General features: G+C 38.0%; 1 protein-coding gene across 2 annotated transcripts in view; it reads left to right on the top strand.

Annotated features, from left to right (window-relative positions):
* CA8 (carbonic anhydrase 8) overlaps positions 1-22,656 on the top strand; it is a 52,420-nt gene that overhangs the window by 5,684 nt on the left and 24,080 nt on the right. For both annotated transcript variants that reach the window (XR_010883292.1, XM_067290488.1), the window contains exons 4-6: positions 18,237-18,332; positions 20,827-20,889; positions 22,281-22,329. Coding sequence is in view for 1 of the 2 variants with exons in the window: in XM_067290488.1 (XP_067146589.1) it covers positions 18,237-18,332; positions 20,827-20,889; positions 22,281-22,329 (208 nt within the window). In the remaining variant the exon portion in view is untranslated. The remainder of the gene's footprint in view (positions 1-18,236; positions 18,333-20,826; positions 20,890-22,280; positions 22,330-22,656) is intronic.

The raw sequence follows: 22,656 nt of genomic DNA, 5'->3' as shown, positions 1-22,656 counted from the left end.
TATAAAGCCACTCATACTGGCTTTGGAGGCAGATTTCAGACAGATCCTGTCAATACAGGAGATACACTTGAATGGGGAAGACTCACCAACCAAAGTGAAAGCGAAGGAATAACCTCTGCCTCGGGTTTACCTGAGTATGGGTTATATGGGCAGTAGGACCTTCAGGCTACTGCAGTGTTACCCTGAGACAGGAAGTAATTTGTTCATTATGAAACAGCTCTGCTCAGTGCTGTTCCTCAGGACTGATCCAGCATGTGGCGATGAAGAAATGTTGATAGAACTATGTCAAGCGGTGTGCTTGGGTATCTAGCTGGGTCGGCTGTCTCCTTATTTATCAAGGATCTCTTCGCAAGCGGTCTTGGTGGTATGTGGGAACAGACTAAGGAACTCTGCAGAAACCCCAGAATTCTCTGCTTCATTTCAGTTCAAGGAGAAATATTCTTGACCTAGAGATCCAAGTCAATTGCCTTAATCAGTCACAAAGGGATTTCATTCTTCACTTACTTCAAAAGCAGCATGGCAGCTGTACAAACAAAATGCTGGCACAGTTGAAGAATATCATCTCAAGATAAGCAAGCCGCTGTTATTCTGCCTCTTGCATCTAAACAACTTTCAGCTAAACTCTGATCCTAAGAAATAATGGTGCAAGAAATCTGTAGCAAAAGCAATTGACTTAAAATACACTTTAAATATAGCATGAATATATAATTTGGCAAGTAGATCCTCATGCAGTTTAATTCTTCTGGTAGAAAATTGCAGCATAGTAGTCACTGTTGTATCTGGAGTCAGCTGCACACAGGTGTACTGGCTGGAAAGATTCATCATCTTCTGCATTGGACAAAATCATCTTCTGTGTTGCACAAAAAGTGCAGGGCAGTCTGTTTGGCAGATGAGTCTCACTCCATTCTGCTATATGCATAAAGAGCTGCTATATCAAATCCATCTCGAATTGTCCAAATCAAATATTTTCCATGAGCAGTAGTAAAATAAGTGCTTGTGACCACTATAAACATTTATGGAGCAGCACATCTAAGACTCCAGAATGGAAGATTTTCCATATCCAGGGATTGCCCCACCTAATTGTTTTTGCTGAGAAGAGTCACTTTGATCAGGGGAACAGGAAAACTGTTTTCTTGACTTTTAGAGTTAGCGTTAGTTTGCACTCTAGTTTGAAATCAACATATTCTGAACAAATATTGGCCTTGATTTTCACTGGACTGGTAGATAATAGTTACTTAACACAAACAGTGATAGATGCCTATTTTGGCTAGGTACAAGCACTTTGGGGGAATTTATACTCTCATGCAATACTAAATGCAAAATAAGCAGGCAGACCTGCTAGTGGAGCAAATCTAGTAAGATTTTTTTCTTAGGAAGCTAGAAATGAATTTACAAAGCAAATGATAAAGATTTTAAGTTCTTGACCCTTTGTGGAGAAGAAAAAACAAGTGAAAAAGTAGTAATATAAAACTAGAAGTGCCTAGTTTAACTAAGTGCATTAAGAGCACAACGAACTAGGCCCAGATTATATACTCTGTTACACTATTATAAATCCTGAGCAGTTCTATGGAAGCCAATTTAGCAATTTTGGATTTGAACAGATCTATCTGAGATAACTATCTAGATATGCGTAATTGTTGACTGAAGCAGTAGTTTGGCTTTCAGACTGAAGGTTTTAAAGATTTTGTTTTATTCCATTGGCCCAGATATTTGCAAAACAGCTTCAGACTATCAGTGTAATGATCTCTGTAAAGTACGACTTTAAGAGAGTGCTATTTTTCAAAGTTTGGAAGAGAACTACTTCTTCAGTGACTTCCGTAGACGCTTCACCTTTGATACCATAACTGTTTTGACAGGAATTAAGCAATATCCTGTATTGATTAAGCAATACCTGTGTCTCTTAGTGCAACGATCTGTTATTTCTTACTAGACAGCTGGGGCCTTTACACATGGTTAGGATACATAGATTCATGGTGAAACAGGTTAGACTTCTCAGCTTGTGTAACCTCTGGAACACCTTCTCAAACTAATTTACTTTGGAGAAAAGCATTGTTCATGTGACTCAGAGGCTGAGTTGTTATTTTTATTTCTATCTGAAGTTAAGCAAAGACTTGTTTTCCGCCTTTCTTGACTAAGAAATCAGAATACTTAAGTGTTATCATTTTCACTGAAACATCTGTGCTTGCAATCAGTCAGGAAAGCGGGAGAAAACAAAAAATAGTTGCCAAAGGTGGATATCATAGCGTGTCTTTTTAAACAAAAGAAAAGCAGCATACTGTACATACTGGTACAATACCCGTACTCTTCTCTTTGTTCCATGAAAATAAGAAGAAACACAAAAGGCTTTCTTACCTTTCGGCCAGAAATTGGAAGGGGATATTTGTGCAACCTTCTCCAGGAATCATTCTCAGCAACTACTTTTACTGTGCATAAATAGTGTTACTTTGCCCTTTGGCCACCGCTTGTGTTAAATTTTTAATAATGTTTTTAACAATGAAAGATTGTTTCTTGCCAGCAAATGGAACAAGGTACCAAAGGTTAGACTGCACTTTACAATACACATTTACACAGAGCAGTAAAATCCACGCTTATAGCCATGTGTGGGTTACCTCAACCTGATTCAGGTGTAAAAAAAGAGGACTATTCCACATCTTTATTCCTCTACCTCATGCCAAGAGTATGGGTTGGAGGAGGAAGAACAAATGAACTGATGAATCTCGGACTTTCTCCCTCATCTTTGCTGTATAGGGTGAAAATGGAGAGGGAGAGGAGTAGCAAAATTACTGCTCATCTCAGCTATCAACACATTTATTCCTAACAAGGTTAAAATAGCATCTAAGGGCAGCTAAAAATGGAGCCCCATTGTACCCGGCCTCTGTATAAACATATAGCATAGTGTAGTGCCAGGCTCAATCAGCTTAGGGTCTATAAAAGACAGGACAGACAGCAGGAGAAAACAAAACATATGATGACATCAGTGCTGTTTTATGATAAGTTTTACTATGTTTTTACTGCTTCTTTAAGCGAAGGGAAACAGAGAGTAAGTTATGCCTTAAAAGTGTCTCTTCCTCTTAGTTACTCAAAAAGTGGTGTGACTAAAGGCACAATCTGACCTTAAGGGAACAGTTGTTTTCAGGCTGCTGCTCTGAAATAAATCTGTATCTGGAAAAATAAAAAAGTTCTTTTCACTGCTTGTTGTATGACCAGGAAGATAATTTTCTATAATCCATCCTCTTTAAAATGTAGGATCGTATTAGCTCTAAAACACATGAAAGCTCTCAGTAGAAGACAATTAGCAGAAAATCATATTAAGAGTGTTTCCAAGATGTGCAGGAAGATTAAAAACTGTATTATTGTCTGTCCTACAGTTTTTGAGTACAATAGATTAAAACCCAGTTGCCTGAAGGACCAGAATCAGTTCTGTACAGGAAAAAAGATTTTCCTTTATGTTGTGTAATGAAAAGCAAACTAATTCATTCTGTACTCTCTTTCAGAGCTAGTGGAATACTTGCTGTAATGTGTTTAAAGATAATGTAAAAAAAACCCCAACATTTCAGACACCCTCAGTCCAGTTTAAACCATTAAGTTTTCCTTCGTTCACGTGAAACGGTGCCTGCCTAAGAGTCTCATCGGACAGAGTTACAGTTCTGGGGCTTCAGGTTAGAATGTTAACATTATGCTTTATTATGTACTCTCAAATCTTTACAGTCTTTGACTTGGAGATTTCTGAGTGCTCAGATCTGAAATCAGATAAATGCACGCTGTGCATCCCCTTTCTGGTATTTCATGAGAGAAAGTGGTATGCTTTCAGTGTGGAAGTTTATTCTTAGACATTTACAATAAGAAAGATCAAATCATGCTCCCCTCAAATGAAATGATCTTTGTTTACACTGATACCTTACCTGGAACTGAGGAAGTTATTTGATCTTCTTGCTGTCTGTTTATTCAGTTATTTATTGGCTTGTTAGCAAATTTTTTTGGTTAACAAAACCCCAAACACAGAATATTTGTAATTGTAATAGAATGTCTTGGAGACAGGGTATATGCAAGCCTTTCTCTCCTTCTTTATGTAGAAACAACTTCTGAATTCAGTGGAATCAGGTGAGAATAGCAAGAAGGATTTAACACATAATGACTGTATTTTCCAGTGTGTGAACCTAGTCCTGAAATCTGCAGGATTTTTGCTAGCAGCTTTCATGAGACTGTGATCTGAATCATAAATCCTTTAAGATAAGGTTTTAAACCAAGGAGTAAATCCTGTTGCCTTAATTGATTGTATTGATTCCCTGTTTGTGAAAAATTTTAATTCATTCTCCTTCCTTTGGCAGCACAAGACCTGTGAATGAAATAAGTCGTGCTTAGGCAGTTATGAATTTAACAGGAGGCAAAATGAACAGAATTCAGAATGGTTTATGTAGCTTAGTGTTGAGATCTGAAATTCTGCTTAGAAATTTTCCAAGTTTTCTTGGAAAATTAATTAATTAAGCTTGGATGATTATTTAAATTTTGGAATCATTGCAGAGGAATACTGTGAGGCATGATTCTTATAAAGGCATGGTTCTTATAAAAAAACTGATTACGTTCATGTATTAGCTATATCCTTTACAGATTATGAATAACACCAATAATAGTTTAAAATAGGTATGCTCGTTGGACATAATCTAATTTTTGAGTGCATGATTGCGGAAAGATACAGGAGAATCAGGCCATTATATAAGCAGATGTTTTCAGTTTTATTTTCCAAATCAGCACTTATTTATAAAGAAACAATATCTTCTACACATTATGCTTTTACTAGCATAATAATAATACTTAGCATTATACAACACTCCATGGGCAAAATTGATCCTGGGACCATTTCCATGGCTGTCACTGAATTGCATTACGTGTGATCGTAGCCCCATATGTGCAAGTGTTGTAAGCACTTTTCTGTGGTTTTCCATATACCATATATTCTGCAGGCTCCTAATTGATGGGAAATTTGTTTGTTTGTTTGTTTTTGCAGTGATACAAAACTGGGAGGTCTCCATTCTCTCCCAGTATACTAAAGGAAAACCGACAAGAAGATAAAAACAAGATTACCATCATTGGAAAAGCACACATGAGCAGCTCATGACCCTTGAGATTACTAGTTGCTAAGCTCTTTCAATATTACATTTTTATTGTGGTTGAGGGTTAATTTGACCTGAATAGGCACACTAAGTCTCTGAAGTATACTTTGTTTCTAGGTAATTTGTCAATATGAGCTTGGACTGGCCCTTGTTTTGCTCAGTCGCATATAGTTTGAATTTATAAGGGAATACTTCTATATACTTCATAGTGTTGAAAGTTATTCGTACTTCTTTGCATGAAGAAACCAGGTGCAAAAGTGGGCTGATGTGCTACCACAAACATGCTTTTAGTTTGACTAGTCTCTGAGAAATGCTCAGTTAAGCTCTGTGGAAGAACTGTATATATCTTTAGATGTGGCACATGTGATTTTCCTTCTGAGCAAAATCTGCTGCTTACTGATTGGATTGTGGAAGACAGACAAGCCATGTTGAAGAAGAGTGGCATTAACAGCCTATCCTGAAACTTCTTTATCCCTTTGTCTCTCTTTTAAGCATTGTCTTATTTCCAGCCAGTCATGTGCAGAACAAGCTTCATGTCTCATGCACCTAAAACTACTTTGAGCTGGCAATTGCAATAGTCTGTGATTTATAGCTTCTACCAATATAGAGAACTCCAATATTCTTTTAAGAAATAAGTAGTCCAAACTACAAATGACTGAGCATAATAGGAAAAACTCTTCTAAGGAGAAATGTCACGGATGGAGAGGATTTTGGTAGAAGGAAATGAAAATGAGAAGGAAATGAGAAATGAATCAAAAGAAGAGCCCTTTTCTGTGCTCCCTGTTCCATCTTACCTCAGCTTCTTGGTTCACTTGTACCAAAAGTTGAAGGCCAGTCTTTGCACCAAATTTTCTTGCAGTCATGCCAGGCTGAGATGTAACATTCAGTCACAGCCTGTAGTAACAGGTCTGGTGGCACTGCATCCTGATTAAGGGAACCAGGTAACCTTGAAGACAAAATAGCTGGAATAGTGGAAACAATATATCCTCTGATAATTTTTCAAAAGATGCAAATCTTTTTCCATTCCTTGAGCTGAAACATGGCTTTGCCTTCTCCTTACTTCATCCTGTCTCACAGAAGTATCTTGGTAACAGTGCTCACACTCACAAATATTGAGACTGCTATCATGGTATCCCTTATTATAAACCCCAATCCCAGCTTTAACAAGGTGGCTACTTTTGCTTTCACTCTGCCATGGGAGAAGACCTTGTATGGTCACATAGAAGTTGAAACTTCTGAATAGGATTTAAGCCCAAGTTTGAACACAGAAGGATGTCTGCTCAAGTCTCTTCCCCACAGTTTGGCTTCGCTGTCTGCCCTTGACCTGTTTTGCTTCATATTGTAATTTCTACCATGATCATTGTTAGGACTCTGTTTGCATCTTGCCTCAGTTTCCTGATCAGTCATGTCTTGGTGGATTGCCCTAACCGCTAGGCCTAACTGTTTTCCTGTCTAAAGACCTGTTACTAGTGGAAGAAGCTGGGAAAGGAGATTCTTTATTTCCTCCCTTTCCATGCTGTGCAGTTGTGTCAGGACCAATTCCTAGGTAGGCCCTAGTATGTGAGTGAGGGCGATAATAGCTTTGCGGTGCTAATTTAAAACCAGAGGTTCACGTTATTAGTGCTAACAGTACACACATGGCTCTTGACAGGTAAAGGATAAAACTTGTAGATGATATAAGAGCTGAGAAGCTTTGAAGACTACCACACGTGTTTGCTTTCTTGTGTAAGTGCTTCAGAAGCACGAATAGTGTAATCCTTACAACATGAGCGTGAGGAAGACAAGGTCTACTATTGCCAGTGACCAGTTAAAAAACAGTTCTGAGAGATCAAAGTATTTGGCCATGGTCAGACATGAGGTCTTTTTCAGAACTGACAGAGAACTGTCTCATGATTCCTAGGTGGTTGAATTCTGGTAAGATTTTCAGACACTGCAATACCAAAATATGTAATTTAGGTTGTAAATCACAGTTCAGCAATTTACCTACAAGCTATCTGATGCCTTAGTTCGTAGACACTTTAAGTCAGGCCACACTGTTGCCAGTCAGGTAGTCTGTTCATTCCTGCTTCCCCACTGTGCCAACATTAAGCCACATAATGAACTGGATTGAGGAACTGTTCAAGTTTAACAAAATTTGGGGAGTTTAACTTGTTTGTGGAATTACAGGCTAGAAGAAAACTATAATACCATTATGCAATGTGTAAAAGTACAATTCAAGAGAAACTATTGGAGATAGATAGTGAAGTTCATTATTTGATGGAAACTTGGCCAACATTAAGGAAGAAAAATGGACTGAGTTTCCTAGAAGAATATAGTATGGAGGAGCAACTGCTCACTGGAGAGCAGTCAACATTATGACTTAAGAAGATAATATGCAGCTGCAGCTTCTCGTCTTTTTAGAGAGACCCTTAACTTTGAAGGGGACACAAAACTGTGGAATTCAGATCAATTATCAGTAAAACTTAGCAAATTAGCTGAGAGAACATTTTTATTCTGCCTTCATTAGAGAATTTATTGGTGAAAATTAAATCAGTGATTTAAATCCTTCCACATAGGAACAGTCTGGTTTTAAATCCAGGACAACAGATTGCAGCCAACACTTTGTGGAATTGGGCCTGCTTATATTAAATGGCTAGTCATATAAATAATACTTGCAGAATTAACCACTTTGTATTTTCCTTCTTGCTGATGGCATAGATAGCCTGTAATGTCAACTGTTTAGCGAGGTCCACTCCTCTTTCCAAGCTTTCTTCTTTCTAACCATAGAGATATGAAAGCACATGCAGACACACACATACACCCACTCAGATTGGAAAGAATCCGGAGCAAAAGCAGGATGGAAGGTCTTGGACTAAAATCCTTGCCTTTTCCTTCCTAGGCTTTGTAGTTCAGGGGAAGGAAGAAGCAAGGCTTGAATGTATGTTTATCCCAGTTAGCACAGGTAAGGGCAGACCCAGGACACCTCAGCTTCCACGTTTGTTGGGGCCACACATGATATTGGGGAACAAGAACCTGCTCTGTGGAGCTCCTTGCTTCATACAGTATACAGAAACTTGGTGCAGCGAAGAGCCTGACATATGAAGGTGACTGTAAGAACTATGTAACTTTTCATTTTTCAGTGAATTGGTTGATGCTAAAAGACAGCAATCTAGATCAAGGGTGTTTTTCCTTTTTCATTCCTTTTCTTAACCTGTATAATATTTATTACAGTTGGGAAAAGATTTTATTTTTGATTAATTCCTGTTTTCTTTTCATCTTGTGTGCATGCCAGTAGAAATAAACAATGCTTGTGCTTTCAAACAGGAAGAAAAATAAATATGCACAAATTACAAATTACAGTATCCTCAGTTTCCCCTATGCCTTTCTCTACCCCATTATTTAGCTTTACAAATGCTAAATCCTATAAGGCAGAAACAGACAATATCACTGTAATATAATTTGATAATTTGTAATAATTTGATACATTAAATGTAATGTTGTTATTTGATAAGTAATGCCTGAAGGAAATACTATTCTCCAGCTGCTACTCAACAGTCTACTGTCTTGCTTGAATAAGTGTAACATTAAATTAGGAATGCTGCTGTATTTAAGAAAGTCAGCTTGTGAAAAATTCACAAACAGAAAGATACAGTTTATAGTTACCCTATAACACTGTCTAACATTATACAAGTTTCCAAGGAGCTTATATTCTTATACATGAGGATAGTTGCAGGACTGTTTCTGATGATACTTTGGCAGTGTTTTTCCTAAGAAACTGCCATCAATCTGATGTCCCATGTCAGCAACCTTCTGTGAGCTAATGAGAAGGAGATATTTTGGTCTTCTATTGAAGGCCTGAATGAAAGGGGTCTAGGTGGAATTTACAAGGCTTGCTGGAAATCACAGTCTCCTCCATGAAAACTAACACATGTAAAGACATTGGTGCTGTGGTTGCATTAACCATGCAAGCAGTTCATGCTCATGTCTTGCCTCCCCACTAATGCTGCAAGGACTGCAGTAGCATTTGGCTCTGTGGCAGCCTGCTTGCATGGCCTTCCTGTTTCCTAACCTTGTATACAGTGGAAATGAAGCCTCTCTCTGATAAGCCCATCTTTGCTTAGAATACGGACACAAGATTTGACCTATTTTTTCCCTTTTTATTAGTTCTACATTGATTTTCTTTCCTTAGTTGATTAGCTGCTTTTGCCAGAACAGTAAAGAGCACTCAGCTGGATTTTTTTTACAGATCCTATTACTTTTCTTTTCAGCTTACTGTTGGTAGCTGTAGTCTTTTGAACCTCTCCATACATAGATGTTTTTCCTGGTTTTAATTTCATTTTTCAAAGGACCAGCAGTTCTGTATCTTATATGCAGTGAACATACTGTATGTGATTGAACCGTTCAGAGGAAACAAAGATCACTGGTTAATATTAGATATTGAAATGTTTTTATTATTCTTTTTTAGTATGGCTTACCAATGTAGATAGATACTGCTGAAGCACAAAGGATTTGCCACAATGACAGCTAGAGCTTCTCCGGAGATGTTGCAACCAATTCAGCAGGCCCACTGTTCCTTATCTTTTCAATGGCACACCTGAAGTTATACTGCACAATTACTTAGACTACTTTTGTTGTTGTTTGGCTGTTTTTTTTGGAAAGAACATGTATTTTGGAAGGTGTCTTTGCAACCCTTCCTTTTATTGTCTAATCAAAAATCATTTTCTTTACTGCCTCGTTACAGTTTGGTCCTCAGGACTACTCTGCCATCTTCCATAGAATTGAGCATTTATTCCTATTCTGCCTGTCTTAACTCTGAACTAGCTTCTGATCTAATACATATGATATCTCACACTATGATTGCAAAGTTGTCTAAATGGTGTCTCCAGGGTACCTTGTGCTCTACTCCCAACTTGATTTTTTGCTTCCACCTATTTTCTCTGATTTTAGACAAAAGGCTTCTTTGTTCAGGAAACGTCACCTTGTTTTGTACATATCCTGAGCCTGACAGTTAACCTCCTGGCTAGACTTCCTAGATGTTAAGGCTTTGTATAAATTGTAACATGCAGAAGTTCCATCAGGTGTGCTTTCCCTTCTCCCACATTATACTAATCAGGAGGTTTTTAACAGTGTTGTCATCTGTGTTTATTTGTGCTGCTTTCAGCCTATCTTCCTTAGAGCTGACCTTAGCATTATTTTCATAGATGATCACAGAGTTTCCCCTATGTCTTTCATGAGACAGTAATCTATGTCTGAAATTGTAAAGGAGGTTTAATTCCTGCTGAAATTCAATGGCATTTTGGTGCCTATCTACCACAGAAACCTTGAAAAAGTCAACCCTACAAACATAAACCAGGTACATTGTTTAGTATCCTTCACCTTCCTCCTCTTCTTCTCCTTCTTGCTTTTGCCTAGAGTTCATGATCTGGTCATTTGGTTTCATTTGCATTTGCATTTTCAAAGCAAGCATATTTACCTTGGCTGAACTGTAATGTTTAACCATGCAGGCTTTGTTACTTTATGGGTTTTTGCTCTATTTTTGTGTCATGGAGTATGTACATGTACTCCTGCTTCTCCAAAGATGTTTTCAAATAGTCTATGTATCAAATTCATTAACTTTAGTTTCCTAAACCTCTCCTTCAGGCTGTTAATAACTAACTTTCTATTTCTTTTAATCACCTTTTCTTGAAATTGAGTTCCCTGGTCATATCCTTGGTTGGGTCCCCTTGTGAGGATTTGGAACTTAATTACTGTATGTTATGGTCACTGCCAGCAGCTTAGTCAATTGCTTCCTGAAACAGTTCAGTGCCAAGTCAAGTATCAACTCATAAATTCTTAGGCACGTGTATAATAGCAAGACACAATTTTTCCACATTTTGTCTTCATGTGACATTTATGCAAATATCTGGATTATTTAAATTACACATCATCATTGTACTACTAGGCTGTGTTGCCTTCCATTATTCCTAGCTGAAATCCTCAGCTTCATTTCATCTCCCTCAAACCAGGGAAGAGATTTTATGCTGGCCATAATTAGGTAGCCAATACTGTTTCCTCTCCTCAGCTTTTATGGCATGCTGTGAATGATACTGATCTCTAACAAACCTGAGCCAGGCCAGGAGAACAGTTCTTGACTCTACAATGGCTAGCAGAGCAGCCCTAAAGCTCCTTTAATTTTCATTAAGGAGATAGATTGATCCCTAAGATGGTATTTAGGTGGAAACATAGCTGAGATTCAGCCTGGCTGTCTTTCTCAGCAGTGACAGAAATATGGCAAAGAGCCGTATGCTTAAAACTTCCAGACTACATGTTTTAGATGCAACTCTTGTTAAGATATGGTGATGCTGTATTCACTTAACATTTAGTCTTTTAAGGTACAGCTTATATGAATTGAAAGAAGAATTGGGAAGATATGAGGGATACGGGAAGGGGCTCAATAACATGTATCTTAAATCTTTAGAAGCAGTCTTGGCCTGTAGTATTATTAGGCTAAGCAGACTTTTCTGAAGCTTGTAATTGCTAGTTGCACAAGTAACAAAAATTATCTGTATAACCTAGTTCTGACTAAGAACCAAAGCTCACCAAAAGGTTCATTTACACTTCATGTAGCATATATTGAAGAAAGAAGCTTTTGTAATAATTAGCTCTTTAGTAAAGAGTAAGAATATAGGGATTGGAAAAAGTATAATGGGTGATTGCAAAAGCAGCATGGATTCAAGTAAGCCTAGTGAAGATAGTATCACAGTGAGGTGTTCTAGTAGTTTAATATGCAGCTCTAAAGAGGAATTATTTAAAAATTACATTTTTTTATTGTATATAGAGCACAAAAAGAAGTCTACTGAAGAGAATTATCCCCTATATCACAACCTCCTGTAAAAGGGGCACAGTGGGCTATAGTAGCTCATTAGATTAAGGTAGAACCTAGGCCAGGTTATGTAGATGTTGCATGCTGCCTCCTGCTGCCTCAGCTGCTGGACATTACATCAGGCAAAACTTCCTTGCAGGGCCTGGTTCTGATTAAACTGAAGTCAGGAGGAGTTTTGCTATTGGCACATTTGCTATTAACTCCAAGAAGGTGTGAAGGTCTGTTATTGAGTTCTGTACTGCCTAGCTTAGCCAGTGGAAACATTACACATTGAACAGCATTTTATAGAGATCCAAATAACAAATTAGGGTTCCAGTAATTTAGTAATAAGTACTCATAAAGAAAGCAATAATATTATATGAACTACTTTTTATGTTAGCAAGTCATTAAGATTTATAGCAAATTTATAACATTGAAGTAAGACTCCTGTAAGAGTGCAGAAACATTTGAGCACAGAGTCCTTCTTCCCTTACTGTTAATCAGATATGCTATAACACAAGATAAGCTGTGATTTATTTCAGAGAGTGTTTTCCTATAAAGCCTGTGCTTGTCTCGTGTTTGGTCTGCCACTTGGATAACAGATGCACACCAGCATGTGGCAGTAAGGGACAGAGCTAATAGTGACTTTCCTGTCATTGCAAGAACCAAGTAAACATAAGCAAATGACAGAGAAGGTCTGAGAAGGAACTCTAACAATCAAGAGTCATCATTTTGGCAGTTGTAGGCAATTCCTGCTTGGGTTCCTGCATATGAAGAAGATGGAGCCAGACTCTTCTCAGAAGTGTGAAAGGGCAAGAGGCAATGGACACAGGTTGCAACGTGAGACATTCTGATTAGATAGAAGGAAAAAAATTCTTCACTGTGAGGGAGGTCAACCACTGAAACAGGTTACCCAGAGAGGCTGTGGGATCTCCATCCCTGCATATCCACAAAACTCGACTGGACAAGGTCCTGTGCAACCTGATCCAACTTTGAATTAGTAACTAGCTTTGAAGTTGGCACTGGTTTGAGTAGAGGAAGAGGGGTTGGACTGGTTGACCTCCAGAAGCCCCTTCCAATGTAAATTATCCTGTAATCCTATGATTTTATGTGTGAGCTAGCACTAAATAAGGCCAACAACAGAGCTTCACAGATCACTTTTGTTCTCAGTGAACTTGTGACCCTGTGGAGTTTCACAAAGCGGTTGGTGCCCTAGACTGAAGGAAAAATTTGCAAGGTTTTTAAACTGTTTTTTTATTGAGAAAAACTGACTTCCAGAACTAACAAACCTGCTAGTTCATATAGAGAGTGACTCTGATTCTTGCCAGACTCTTGTCATCACAGTGACTCTGATTCTGTGTCAAACTCTACCATCCCAGGGCCTTTTCCTTTCATCTCAATGTAGAAGGTATTTCTGTGGTAGAGAGACTTTAGGATAGGGTTTTCATACATTTATTGATTTTAAAGGCAGAATCTCAGGGCCTCACTCAGTTTTGAAACAGTCCTGATTTGAGGCAAGCCTTTAGTTATTGTCAGTGCCAGTTTGTCCTGAGCAAGATACATCAGGATTGGGATCAGTAGTCTTTGGCTTGACTGGATGAAGATTGAGAAGATGCTCACAATTTCTTCCATGCAGAAGAATCCTTCTGTGTGGAATTCACTTTGCTACCTGGAATAATTTCTTAATCTTTCCTGTGAAATCTTTTCCTATTCAGCTGTTCACAGAACAAGTCAACTTTATCAGCACTTTATTAACAATTGCCTTTTCATAAGGCTTTAGTTCATCCGATTTGGAAGAAGTCACCACCACGGCAGTGCAGTTCTTTGATTTATGGTAGGAATGTTAAAATGCTCCAAGTTATTTTCTTAGCCAAGAGAAAAATGTATTTTTGAGGGCTAAGGAGTTTCTCACAGCTTTGTGATTATTTTCTAAAAAAGTACTGTCTGGCACTCTAAGCCAGCCATAATAATCAGTAGCAGAATAGCTGACTCATTTTGGCTGTTAAGAAACATCGTAAGTACTGAGTATCAAAACATGAGCTAACAACTTGAACGGAACCTTTCCTGCCGTACTGACACGTGCAGCGTGTTTGCGCTCTGAATGAAAACCACACAATGGTAAGCTGCCAATACATTGCAACTGATTATTTTAAAAAACACATGGTTGTGCTGGTATCAGAAACTGGCACTCCTTATGAGCTTGCACTCTTTATATAACTGTCTCAAATCAATGTAAAACTGAAGGTTAGCAAAATATGGAGCATTAATCTGATAAGTAAAAAGCACAGTTCTCTCTCTGACTATAATTTGCTATGTGTAAGGTACAGATGCATGGGTGTGGAGTTGGCAATGTACATGGGCATTGTATTATATTGATAGTTTGAAAATCTGTAAAAATGCTGGGGTCTTTCCCTCTGTTCATATCTGATTCCCATTAATATTGACAGGAGTTACTTGCCATATTGTCCATAGAGTTCAAATTTTGTAATGTTTGTTGGCTTTTTGCCGTCAGTTTTTTTTTTTTACTGAGTTATCTGATATTTTCATCTGCTGCCATATTGCAAATAGAACAAGAGCAAAAAAAAGGCAGTGTAGCTCTAGAGAGCCACGCAAACAGATAGGATAAACCAGTTTGAAAAGACACTTTCCTAAGAAACGTTTACTACTTCCTTTTTAATATTTCCCTTTCTGAATCCCTTGTTTATTTACTTAACCACCCCTGTCTGAGCTGCATTTTTAATATTCTGTAGAAGAATTCATTTGATTTGGCCTCCATTTATTTGAGTATTGACATCTGTTTATCAGATGTCACAGGTTTATCAAAGTTAGAGCAAAAGATGTGAGGCCTGTAGTCCTAGGATGTATTATAGTATTATGTGTTATTTTCCATTAGGTTACCAGTCTAATTTCAGCTCATAAATCCCTGATGACAGAATCTTCTGTGAAGAGCTATTTCAAATACTATGTGGATTTAGGACCTGAGAACAGAAGCAATATCCTATAGGGTCACACCAGTGGTTTCCATCCAGTATTCTGTCTCTAGCAGTGGCAATAGGAGATGTTTTTTAGTGAGAGCTCATAAGTGATCACTTTTTTTGTACCCTCTATCATCTACAGTCATTGGATTAAGAGTGCAAGAGGTTACATCTCTGCCTGTTCCCTTTAGTATCTGTTTTTGGACCTGTTGTCCATAACTTGTCTAATCCTTTTGTGATCCTGCTAATACTATCTGGCTCCACAGGGTTTATGGCAGCAAGTTGTAAAAAATGTAAAAATATAATGTAAAAAATGCAAAAAATGCTAACCTACTGTAATTATTACTACATCAAAGGCAATGGTATTTAAACACCGGCCAGAAGGCTGTTCCACCTTGGACTTTAGAAACCCAGTACAAAATGATGGTTCTTCTTCCAAGAAGCTTTGTGTGTAAATATAAAGCATCCTTGAGAAGAACATCAAGGTTATAAAACCTTTGGACTAAAAAAGTAATGAGTGTCCCTTTCAGTATCTTCACTAATGTTGACTACTAAAACTGAACATAGTCAAGGGTTGTCTAGATTAGCCTTAAGTACTTCCGTTTTTTTTGTCTTTGTCCTGTGTGTCTTTGTATTAGACCATATTGACCTCTCTTGAGCTGGTGGAAAGGAAGGAGGCCCTGAGATGATGCAGAGAAACTTCTTTACCCATGTACATGGCAGACCTAAAGATATCACAAGAATTGGGTAGTTAGTGCTTACTCTCCTGTGTCCCTTGGAGATGTGGGAAGAGGTATTGGCCCATTGGAATGTCTTTTGGAAAGCAGTTCCAGCTGCAAGGAATTACGCATGGTGCTGCCCGTTCAGGGCAGCAGCTAAGGGTATTTTTCTGCACGTCTTCCTGCCAAGCTGTTTATGCTGCTGCACATTCTAGTCCTAATGATGCTTTATAGTGTAGTATAGTAACAGAGGTTTGGGACAACAGCCTGTTTCTGGATGAACTAAGGTCATTGCTGGTGCAATCTGATGTGCTTGCTCATTTTCCTCTCATTAAAGCTAAGCGTTTTCCTCTCAAATCTTCAGAAAACAGCACTGTTGTCAGAGTGCAGACAAATGTCAGATTACAGACTTTACCTCCAAGTGAGTGTAGCAAGCTGCTGAATGTCATGGCAGCTTTAGCCAAGATCCGCCTGTTGACATAGTCAAAGTAATGGTCTCTTTAAAGCTGGCTATCACTCTCAACACTATTGTTCTAATCACCAAAGGAAAAGCCTGCTTTGGCATTTCCAACAAAATTAATAGCAGTGCCATGCAGCATTGTTCTCTGCAGCACCAAGGACATTGCCATTCCAGCTGCAGTCACCGGAACCTTATTCTTTTAAATGTGTACTCAGACCTGCCTGCAGCTGGCTCCTGTTTCCTCGTTAATGTCAGGATTTTGGTTAAGATGATCAGACTGCGTGAGCCCCCTCTAGTGGATAATTGATACCTGCAAACTCCAGGCCTTTCTTGGAGAAATACAATTCCGTAATCAAACCATCTGACTTCTTGGGTGATGTCAGTTCTCTGTTTACTGAAGTGAGCACTGAAGACTGAATTGTCATTATTTTATCCATTTTTTTGTTTCTTTAAAGCAAAAGGCAAATCAAATGTATAAAAAAAACCTTTTTATGTGTGCTAAAATATGTGACAATAAATAAATCCACAGGCAAGAGCAAGACAGTTTAGTTCTAAGAGTGCTCTCCTTACACTCTTCATTTGTATATCTAGAAGTTTTGTAGCCATAGTCAGGTACATTTCTGTTAGTATTCAAATGGATTTTAAAAAAAGTTTTCATTTTCCTTTTTTAGCACAGCAAATGCTTTTGATCAGCATGACCTGAATTGTTCAGAAAGTTAATTTGAATTTGATTTACATTACTTTCATTTAAAATTTTTATATTGAGCAAGATTTTTAAAAAAACAATTGTCAAGATTAGTACCCAAGATTTTCATCAAAGTTGAAATAAGGGTAGAGTGATAGCCTGAGGAACTGATCTTGTGAATGCTAAGATCGCTGAGTGAACTCATGGTAAGTAAGGGGCAATAAGCACTTCACAGAGCAGTTACTGGACAGAAGTGGCTCACAAAATAGGAAAATATGCTATCTGTTTTAAAAACTAATTTTGCTGAAGCTGAAAACAATATTAGATAAGAGGGTGGGATTTTAACTTCTTAGACACATGATTGAGCAAAACATTGATCACTTAATTTAGAACAGGAATTAAATTTAAGAGTTTGTATTTTTTTAGATGTTTTATCTATGTGGAATATGCAAAAGTTGTTGGCAGATAAACTTCAAAGAACTTGTGCTGAGGATGTTGAAGCTCTGCGATGTTATTAGACCTAGCCACAGAGAATACATTTTAGCATTAGCATTGGAAAAAGTCATCTGTTTGAAATGCATATTACCTTTCAGAACGTAGCTTTGTTTGTTTGTCCATCCATCTGTCAAATCCTCCCTCCCTTCCTTACCTCCTTCTTTTCCATCCTTTCCTTCCTTTTTATCTTTCTTTGTGCAGTGCTTTCTTGCTTTTCATCTTTCTGTCTGTCTGTCTTCCAGTACTCTTCTCAAATGCCACTTCCCAAATCATGCTGGACAGCTGTGACACTTTACTGCCTCACACATATATGTGCATTAACTCATATAGGCACTGCTAATCTGTGGAAGGTAAGGTGGCAATTGATGGCTCTCATTTTATTCTTTAGCAGCCCTTTGCTGTCCCTAAGCTTGTCCTTCAGCCATTTTCTCTCCTTAACTTTCTCTCTAACCTTTCCTCAAATCACTTCACCTGCTCTTACTACTGACATTTGAGTGACTCATCCTGGGAGGTGATATGTGAGACAAGTGGCATTAACACAGTACAGTCAGCCAGTCAACTATACATTTGGACAACCTATGTCCATAATCTATTCCTACCTGGGAAGAGAGGTGGCTGACTGAGAGTCAGTGCTGGTGGGTTGCATTAGCTGGCCTTATTTCAGTGCCCAAAGTGAGGGAGTTTGTTAATCATCGTTAGCATTGTCATTCACACCTTTGTTGCAGGCATTTGGTAATGGTTATAAATCACTTTCTCTTCAGCTGATCTTTTTTCTCATGGCATTCCTGATGTTCATAGTAAGAATCTATTTATATATACATGCACAGCCACAGGCATGCACACATTTATATTCATGCACACACACAATCACACACCTACAGAGGCTTTGTTAATTAAAGTTAACTTCCTGATGTTTTTTTAATTGCAAAACACGTTTTCTCTATTGGTCTATTTGCACTGCTTTGTTTTAGCTTCATCTAATGCACTGGAACTCCACACTGTACAGCAGCATTGATGAGGCAGTAGGGAAGAAGCACGGCATAGCTATTGTTGCTTTGTTTGTGCAGGTAAGATTCCCGTCTTGCTTATCATGCACTATCATTTGTCTGAGGAAAATGAGTTACTTTCTGTTTTCTTTCATTTTTAATGATGTTATAAAATAAAACAATGTATGACTGCTGGTATTCTATTCAGAAGATATTTTTCTGTCATGTGTTCCATGCATGTGCTAAATAAGCAATTCTTGTTTAAATAGTATATCTAAAGTATGTTAGTTAAAGAATGGAAAATACAAAGTCAAGCCTTCTTTCTCTGTGACTCTGGTTATAAACAGACCTTCACTCTCCATTCCTCTGAGGGCAGAAGGAGTTATGATATCCACTCTAGCTCTAAAAGGATATAGCTGCTTCACTATTTCTGTAACGTGTTTTCCATTCCTGGCCAGGACCATTGTTCAGAGATTGAGAAAATATACAAAGGAAAGGAGAGAGAGAAAAAAAAGAAAAGCCTACTGACCCATTGGCACAGCCCCAAACTGTAGGATTGTGTAGGATTGTTCCTCTCTAAACACAGGGACAAGTGTGTTTCTTCACACAGGAGAAATGTGTGGTAGGATTGTATTACTTCTTCAGAGACATCAGACGTGACAGTGTAATGAGTGATTGGGTAAACCCTCAGAAAAGCCCAAGAAGAGGATGCTCAAAGCTTGTTGGTGAGAAGGTGCATTGCAAACTAGGGAGTTAGCTCAACAATCTAATTGCTGTTGAAGATTTTTCAAGGGCTGCACCCCATAAGAAAGGTTATCAGTTTTAGTTCCCAAATACCAGTTTCTCATCCTCCTCATGAGAAGTGGCAAACTGTTTCATTTAAATTGGTTTGGGAAGAGATTTAGAATATGTACTTAGATCAAATGGATTTTCTTCCACAGTGGTATTATTAATTTGTCATATTTCATAATGAATTTATGAGTGCCTTTGAGCTTTACCTCTGTTTGAATTTAAAGGTACATTGGTTACAGTTCCAATTGCTAAAAATGGATGTTAGAAAGTCTTCATTCTCTCAGTTTTGTGTCCTAGAGGGCTATGTCATAATTGCTTATGTAAGTCACCTTCTAATTCCAGCAGAGGTAACCTTGGAGTTAGTTAGAAAGTTATATATAAAGTTATTAAATAAATCTGAAACCATTTTCCATTTCTGGTCTCTCACCTCAGTCAGAGTCAGAGTCAGTCAGAGTTCTTAAACATTCCAGGATGCTTTCTCAGAAGCCAAGAAAGGCTTCATATAATTAAAATTGACTGAGGAAAAATAGTATTTATGCTGTTTATTAAGGGAGAGCAAATTCAGTCACAATTTTTTCCTGTTAAAGACACAGAAAATAATCGTTTTGCACTACAGTTCTCAGAAAAATCATTTTAAGGTCAACAAAAATATTTTCATTGACTTAAGTGACTGACCTTGATGATTATTAAGCTAGAAACCACATATCTGAAGTGATTTCAATTTGTTTTGCCTACTTTGAAGGCTTTAAACTGAAATCCCAGCCTGAAACAAACAAACAAATCCTCCTGACTTCCTAGAAATACAAACTACATTTTGTTGATGATCAGTTGTTTCCTTTCAATGATTACTGTTGTGCTGTGTTCCAAAAAAACAAAAAGCGAACAAATCTTTCAGGATCCAACTCCCCTATTCTCACCCATATCCACTTCATTCCCCATCTCAGATGTGTACATGTTAGCAAACAAATCAAGTGGAAGGCCATTCAGGTTCTTTTTATTTTGCCAGCGTTGTTCTGAAGGTAAAAAGGTAGGATCTTAGGTTGGGTAGTTTAGGTCAGAAGCAGTTCTGTTGAAATCTGTGCAGAATGAACAATGTTCATGGAAAATAAGAATCTCTTATTTCAAAATTTGGTTTCTTTTGAAAGCCCCGCAACCTGTACTTTACAGACATTTGGTAAAGGCCATGCTGCAGGCTGCATGGAGCTGGGCTTTCGCAACCTGGAGATGCCTGTGAGTGAGGGGATCTGTCGTTCTGCACTTTGCAGTCAGACAAAACTTCCCTGAGCTTCAGAGGTACTTTGGGCCCGGATTTGCAGTGCTGTGGGAACAAATTCAAAAAGTGTCTGCCGTGTTTATTCACTGTGTTCCTTTTTGTGTACTTTTCTGACAAAAACTGGTAAGGGCAAACTATATCCTTGGCATTTATATGTCACAGTGCTGTATGATTTGGACCTTACATGCAGTAGTGCATGCTGCAAAACACGGTTAGTTAAGACTTGCTAAACTTAACTTTGCCTCCTTTTCTTGTTCTGTCAGTTTCTGTCTCTGCCTTAAAGTTATTTAAACCTCATTTAATTTTTGCTGATGGCAACATGGAGTTGCCATGTAACAGTGTATTTGGCTAATGCAAGGTTGTGTAGCTTAACTAAAAACAACTACAAAACTCACTGTACAGGTTGCCTCACAGTTTCCTCTGTCTTGCCTCACAGTTTCAGAAATAACTGAATACTGAATATTCTGAATTTCAGAATACTGAAATTCATCTTTGCTTGCTGTATTTCAGATAGGGAAAGAACATGTAGGCCTAAAGGCTGTAACTGAAATTCTCCAGGACATCCAGTACAAGGTAAGGCATTGTCTGAAGAAATACTACCTTCACTGACCAGCGATGGAGTAAGTGAAGGAAGGGTATATATGAAACACTGAAGCCAAGAGAATGGTTTCAGATTTGTTTGTAGTAAAACCACATGTGAAAGCCATAGTCCAGTGGCCTGCATCAGCAGTCTATCATTTTACAGTATTTTTAGGCAGTATACAGACTTTGTAGTTGCTTCCTTTTCTGACCAAAGGATAGTTTGATCTGTACCAGGAACTGATTGCAAGTACTACATTTTCAGTGATTATCAGTACAGAGTCAGTGTGAATATAAGCACTGCAGTATGCTCAGGGATCCCCAGTGGCAACATCTCCAAACTTGCTAGTTTTATCCACAGAGGAAAAAATAGGTAAACTAAACACCCATATTAACTTGCAGTGGGAAAACAGCCAAAGCACAATGCAGCCTTGTCAGGTGGATTATTTGTAGGGAACCTGAAGAACAGATAAGAAGTGTAGTGGGATTGAGGTGATCTGGGTGCTCTTCAGAATTTTGATGCTATTTTGCATGACCTTGGGCAAGTTATTTAACCTCTCTGCTTCACTGTCTCTGTCTGTAAAATAGAAATAATCATGCTTACCTTTGATTATAAAATATTTTGAGATCTGTGAGTGAAAAGTTTTCTATATTGGCCTGGAGAGACTATCCATTCACTTCAGTGGATGCTGAAGAGCAGAAAAATTAGAAGCTGTTATTAGAAGGGTATTTAAAATCTTGTTTTAGTCAGATAAAATATGGTAAACTTCAGGCATCATGTTTAATTTTAAAAACTAATTGTTTATTTAGATGTCTGTGAAAAAGAACAGCAGTGTACAGAATGCTATGCAATTTTGTTACTGATGCACAGCTAAGAAGACAAAGGTCGTGAAAGGCCAAGTCATTGTCAGCATGTTAAACTAGTGGTCTTCAGAGGGTCAGCATGAAACATACTTTGTGCATACATAAAATTTGCTTTCATTAAATATGTCTAACCAGGTTTTATTTTAGTAAATGTTACCTATACTGGTCAAGAAAGAGCTCACTTTGGCCCTTGGTCTATGAACTCATTTTGTATGGAAACACTGAATTTTATGTAGAGAATTTTAAGGTTGGGATCTGAAAGGAGCCCAGGTACAAAAAGCATAGAGTTAAAAAATTGATGAGATAACCTTAGATTTAAAATACAAAATACAAAAAAAAAGGTGTTTGTGTAGGAGCAAGGACGAATGCAGTGATGATTAAATGGAGGCTATTAATATGGTTGCTGTGGACAGGAATTCAAGGCTTAACGTTATAATAGCACACAGTGTGTTTTCCCCCTCCATTCATCATTGTTTTAATAAGAAACTAGAGATGAGATTGATTTGTATTCATTTTTTCAGGGAAAGTCCAAAACAATACCCTGTTTTAATCCCAACTCTTTATTGCCAGGTAGGTGCCTTTACTTACTTTTGTGGGGGTGGATTACTGGCAAAGCTCTTTATCACTTCTGACATGGGAAGATAATGTTGTCTAACATTATCTAGCATGTTGTCTAACACAGGAAAGAAATATTGTCTATCTGGAAATTATCCAATGAATGTCCATCTTGTTCCTTACTGTGCCCATTATCAGTCTCAAAAGCATTACCTCTACAATACAGCTGGATTATGGGAAGGAGGATAACTGTGATACTCAAAGGTAGTTACAGCCCCTGTCCCCAGGTGGCGGGATGCATTAAGGCCACAGACCCATGCTGGGATAAAATAGGTCTAGAAG

This window comes from Apteryx mantelli, chromosome 2 (assembly GCF_036417845.1).
Source record: "Apteryx mantelli isolate bAptMan1 chromosome 2, bAptMan1.hap1, whole genome shotgun sequence".
Classification (NCBI taxonomy): domain Eukaryota; kingdom Metazoa; phylum Chordata; class Aves; order Apterygiformes; family Apterygidae; genus Apteryx; species Apteryx mantelli.
Note: the sequence above shows the minus strand (reverse complement) of the source record. Positions and strands in the feature narration are given on the sequence as shown.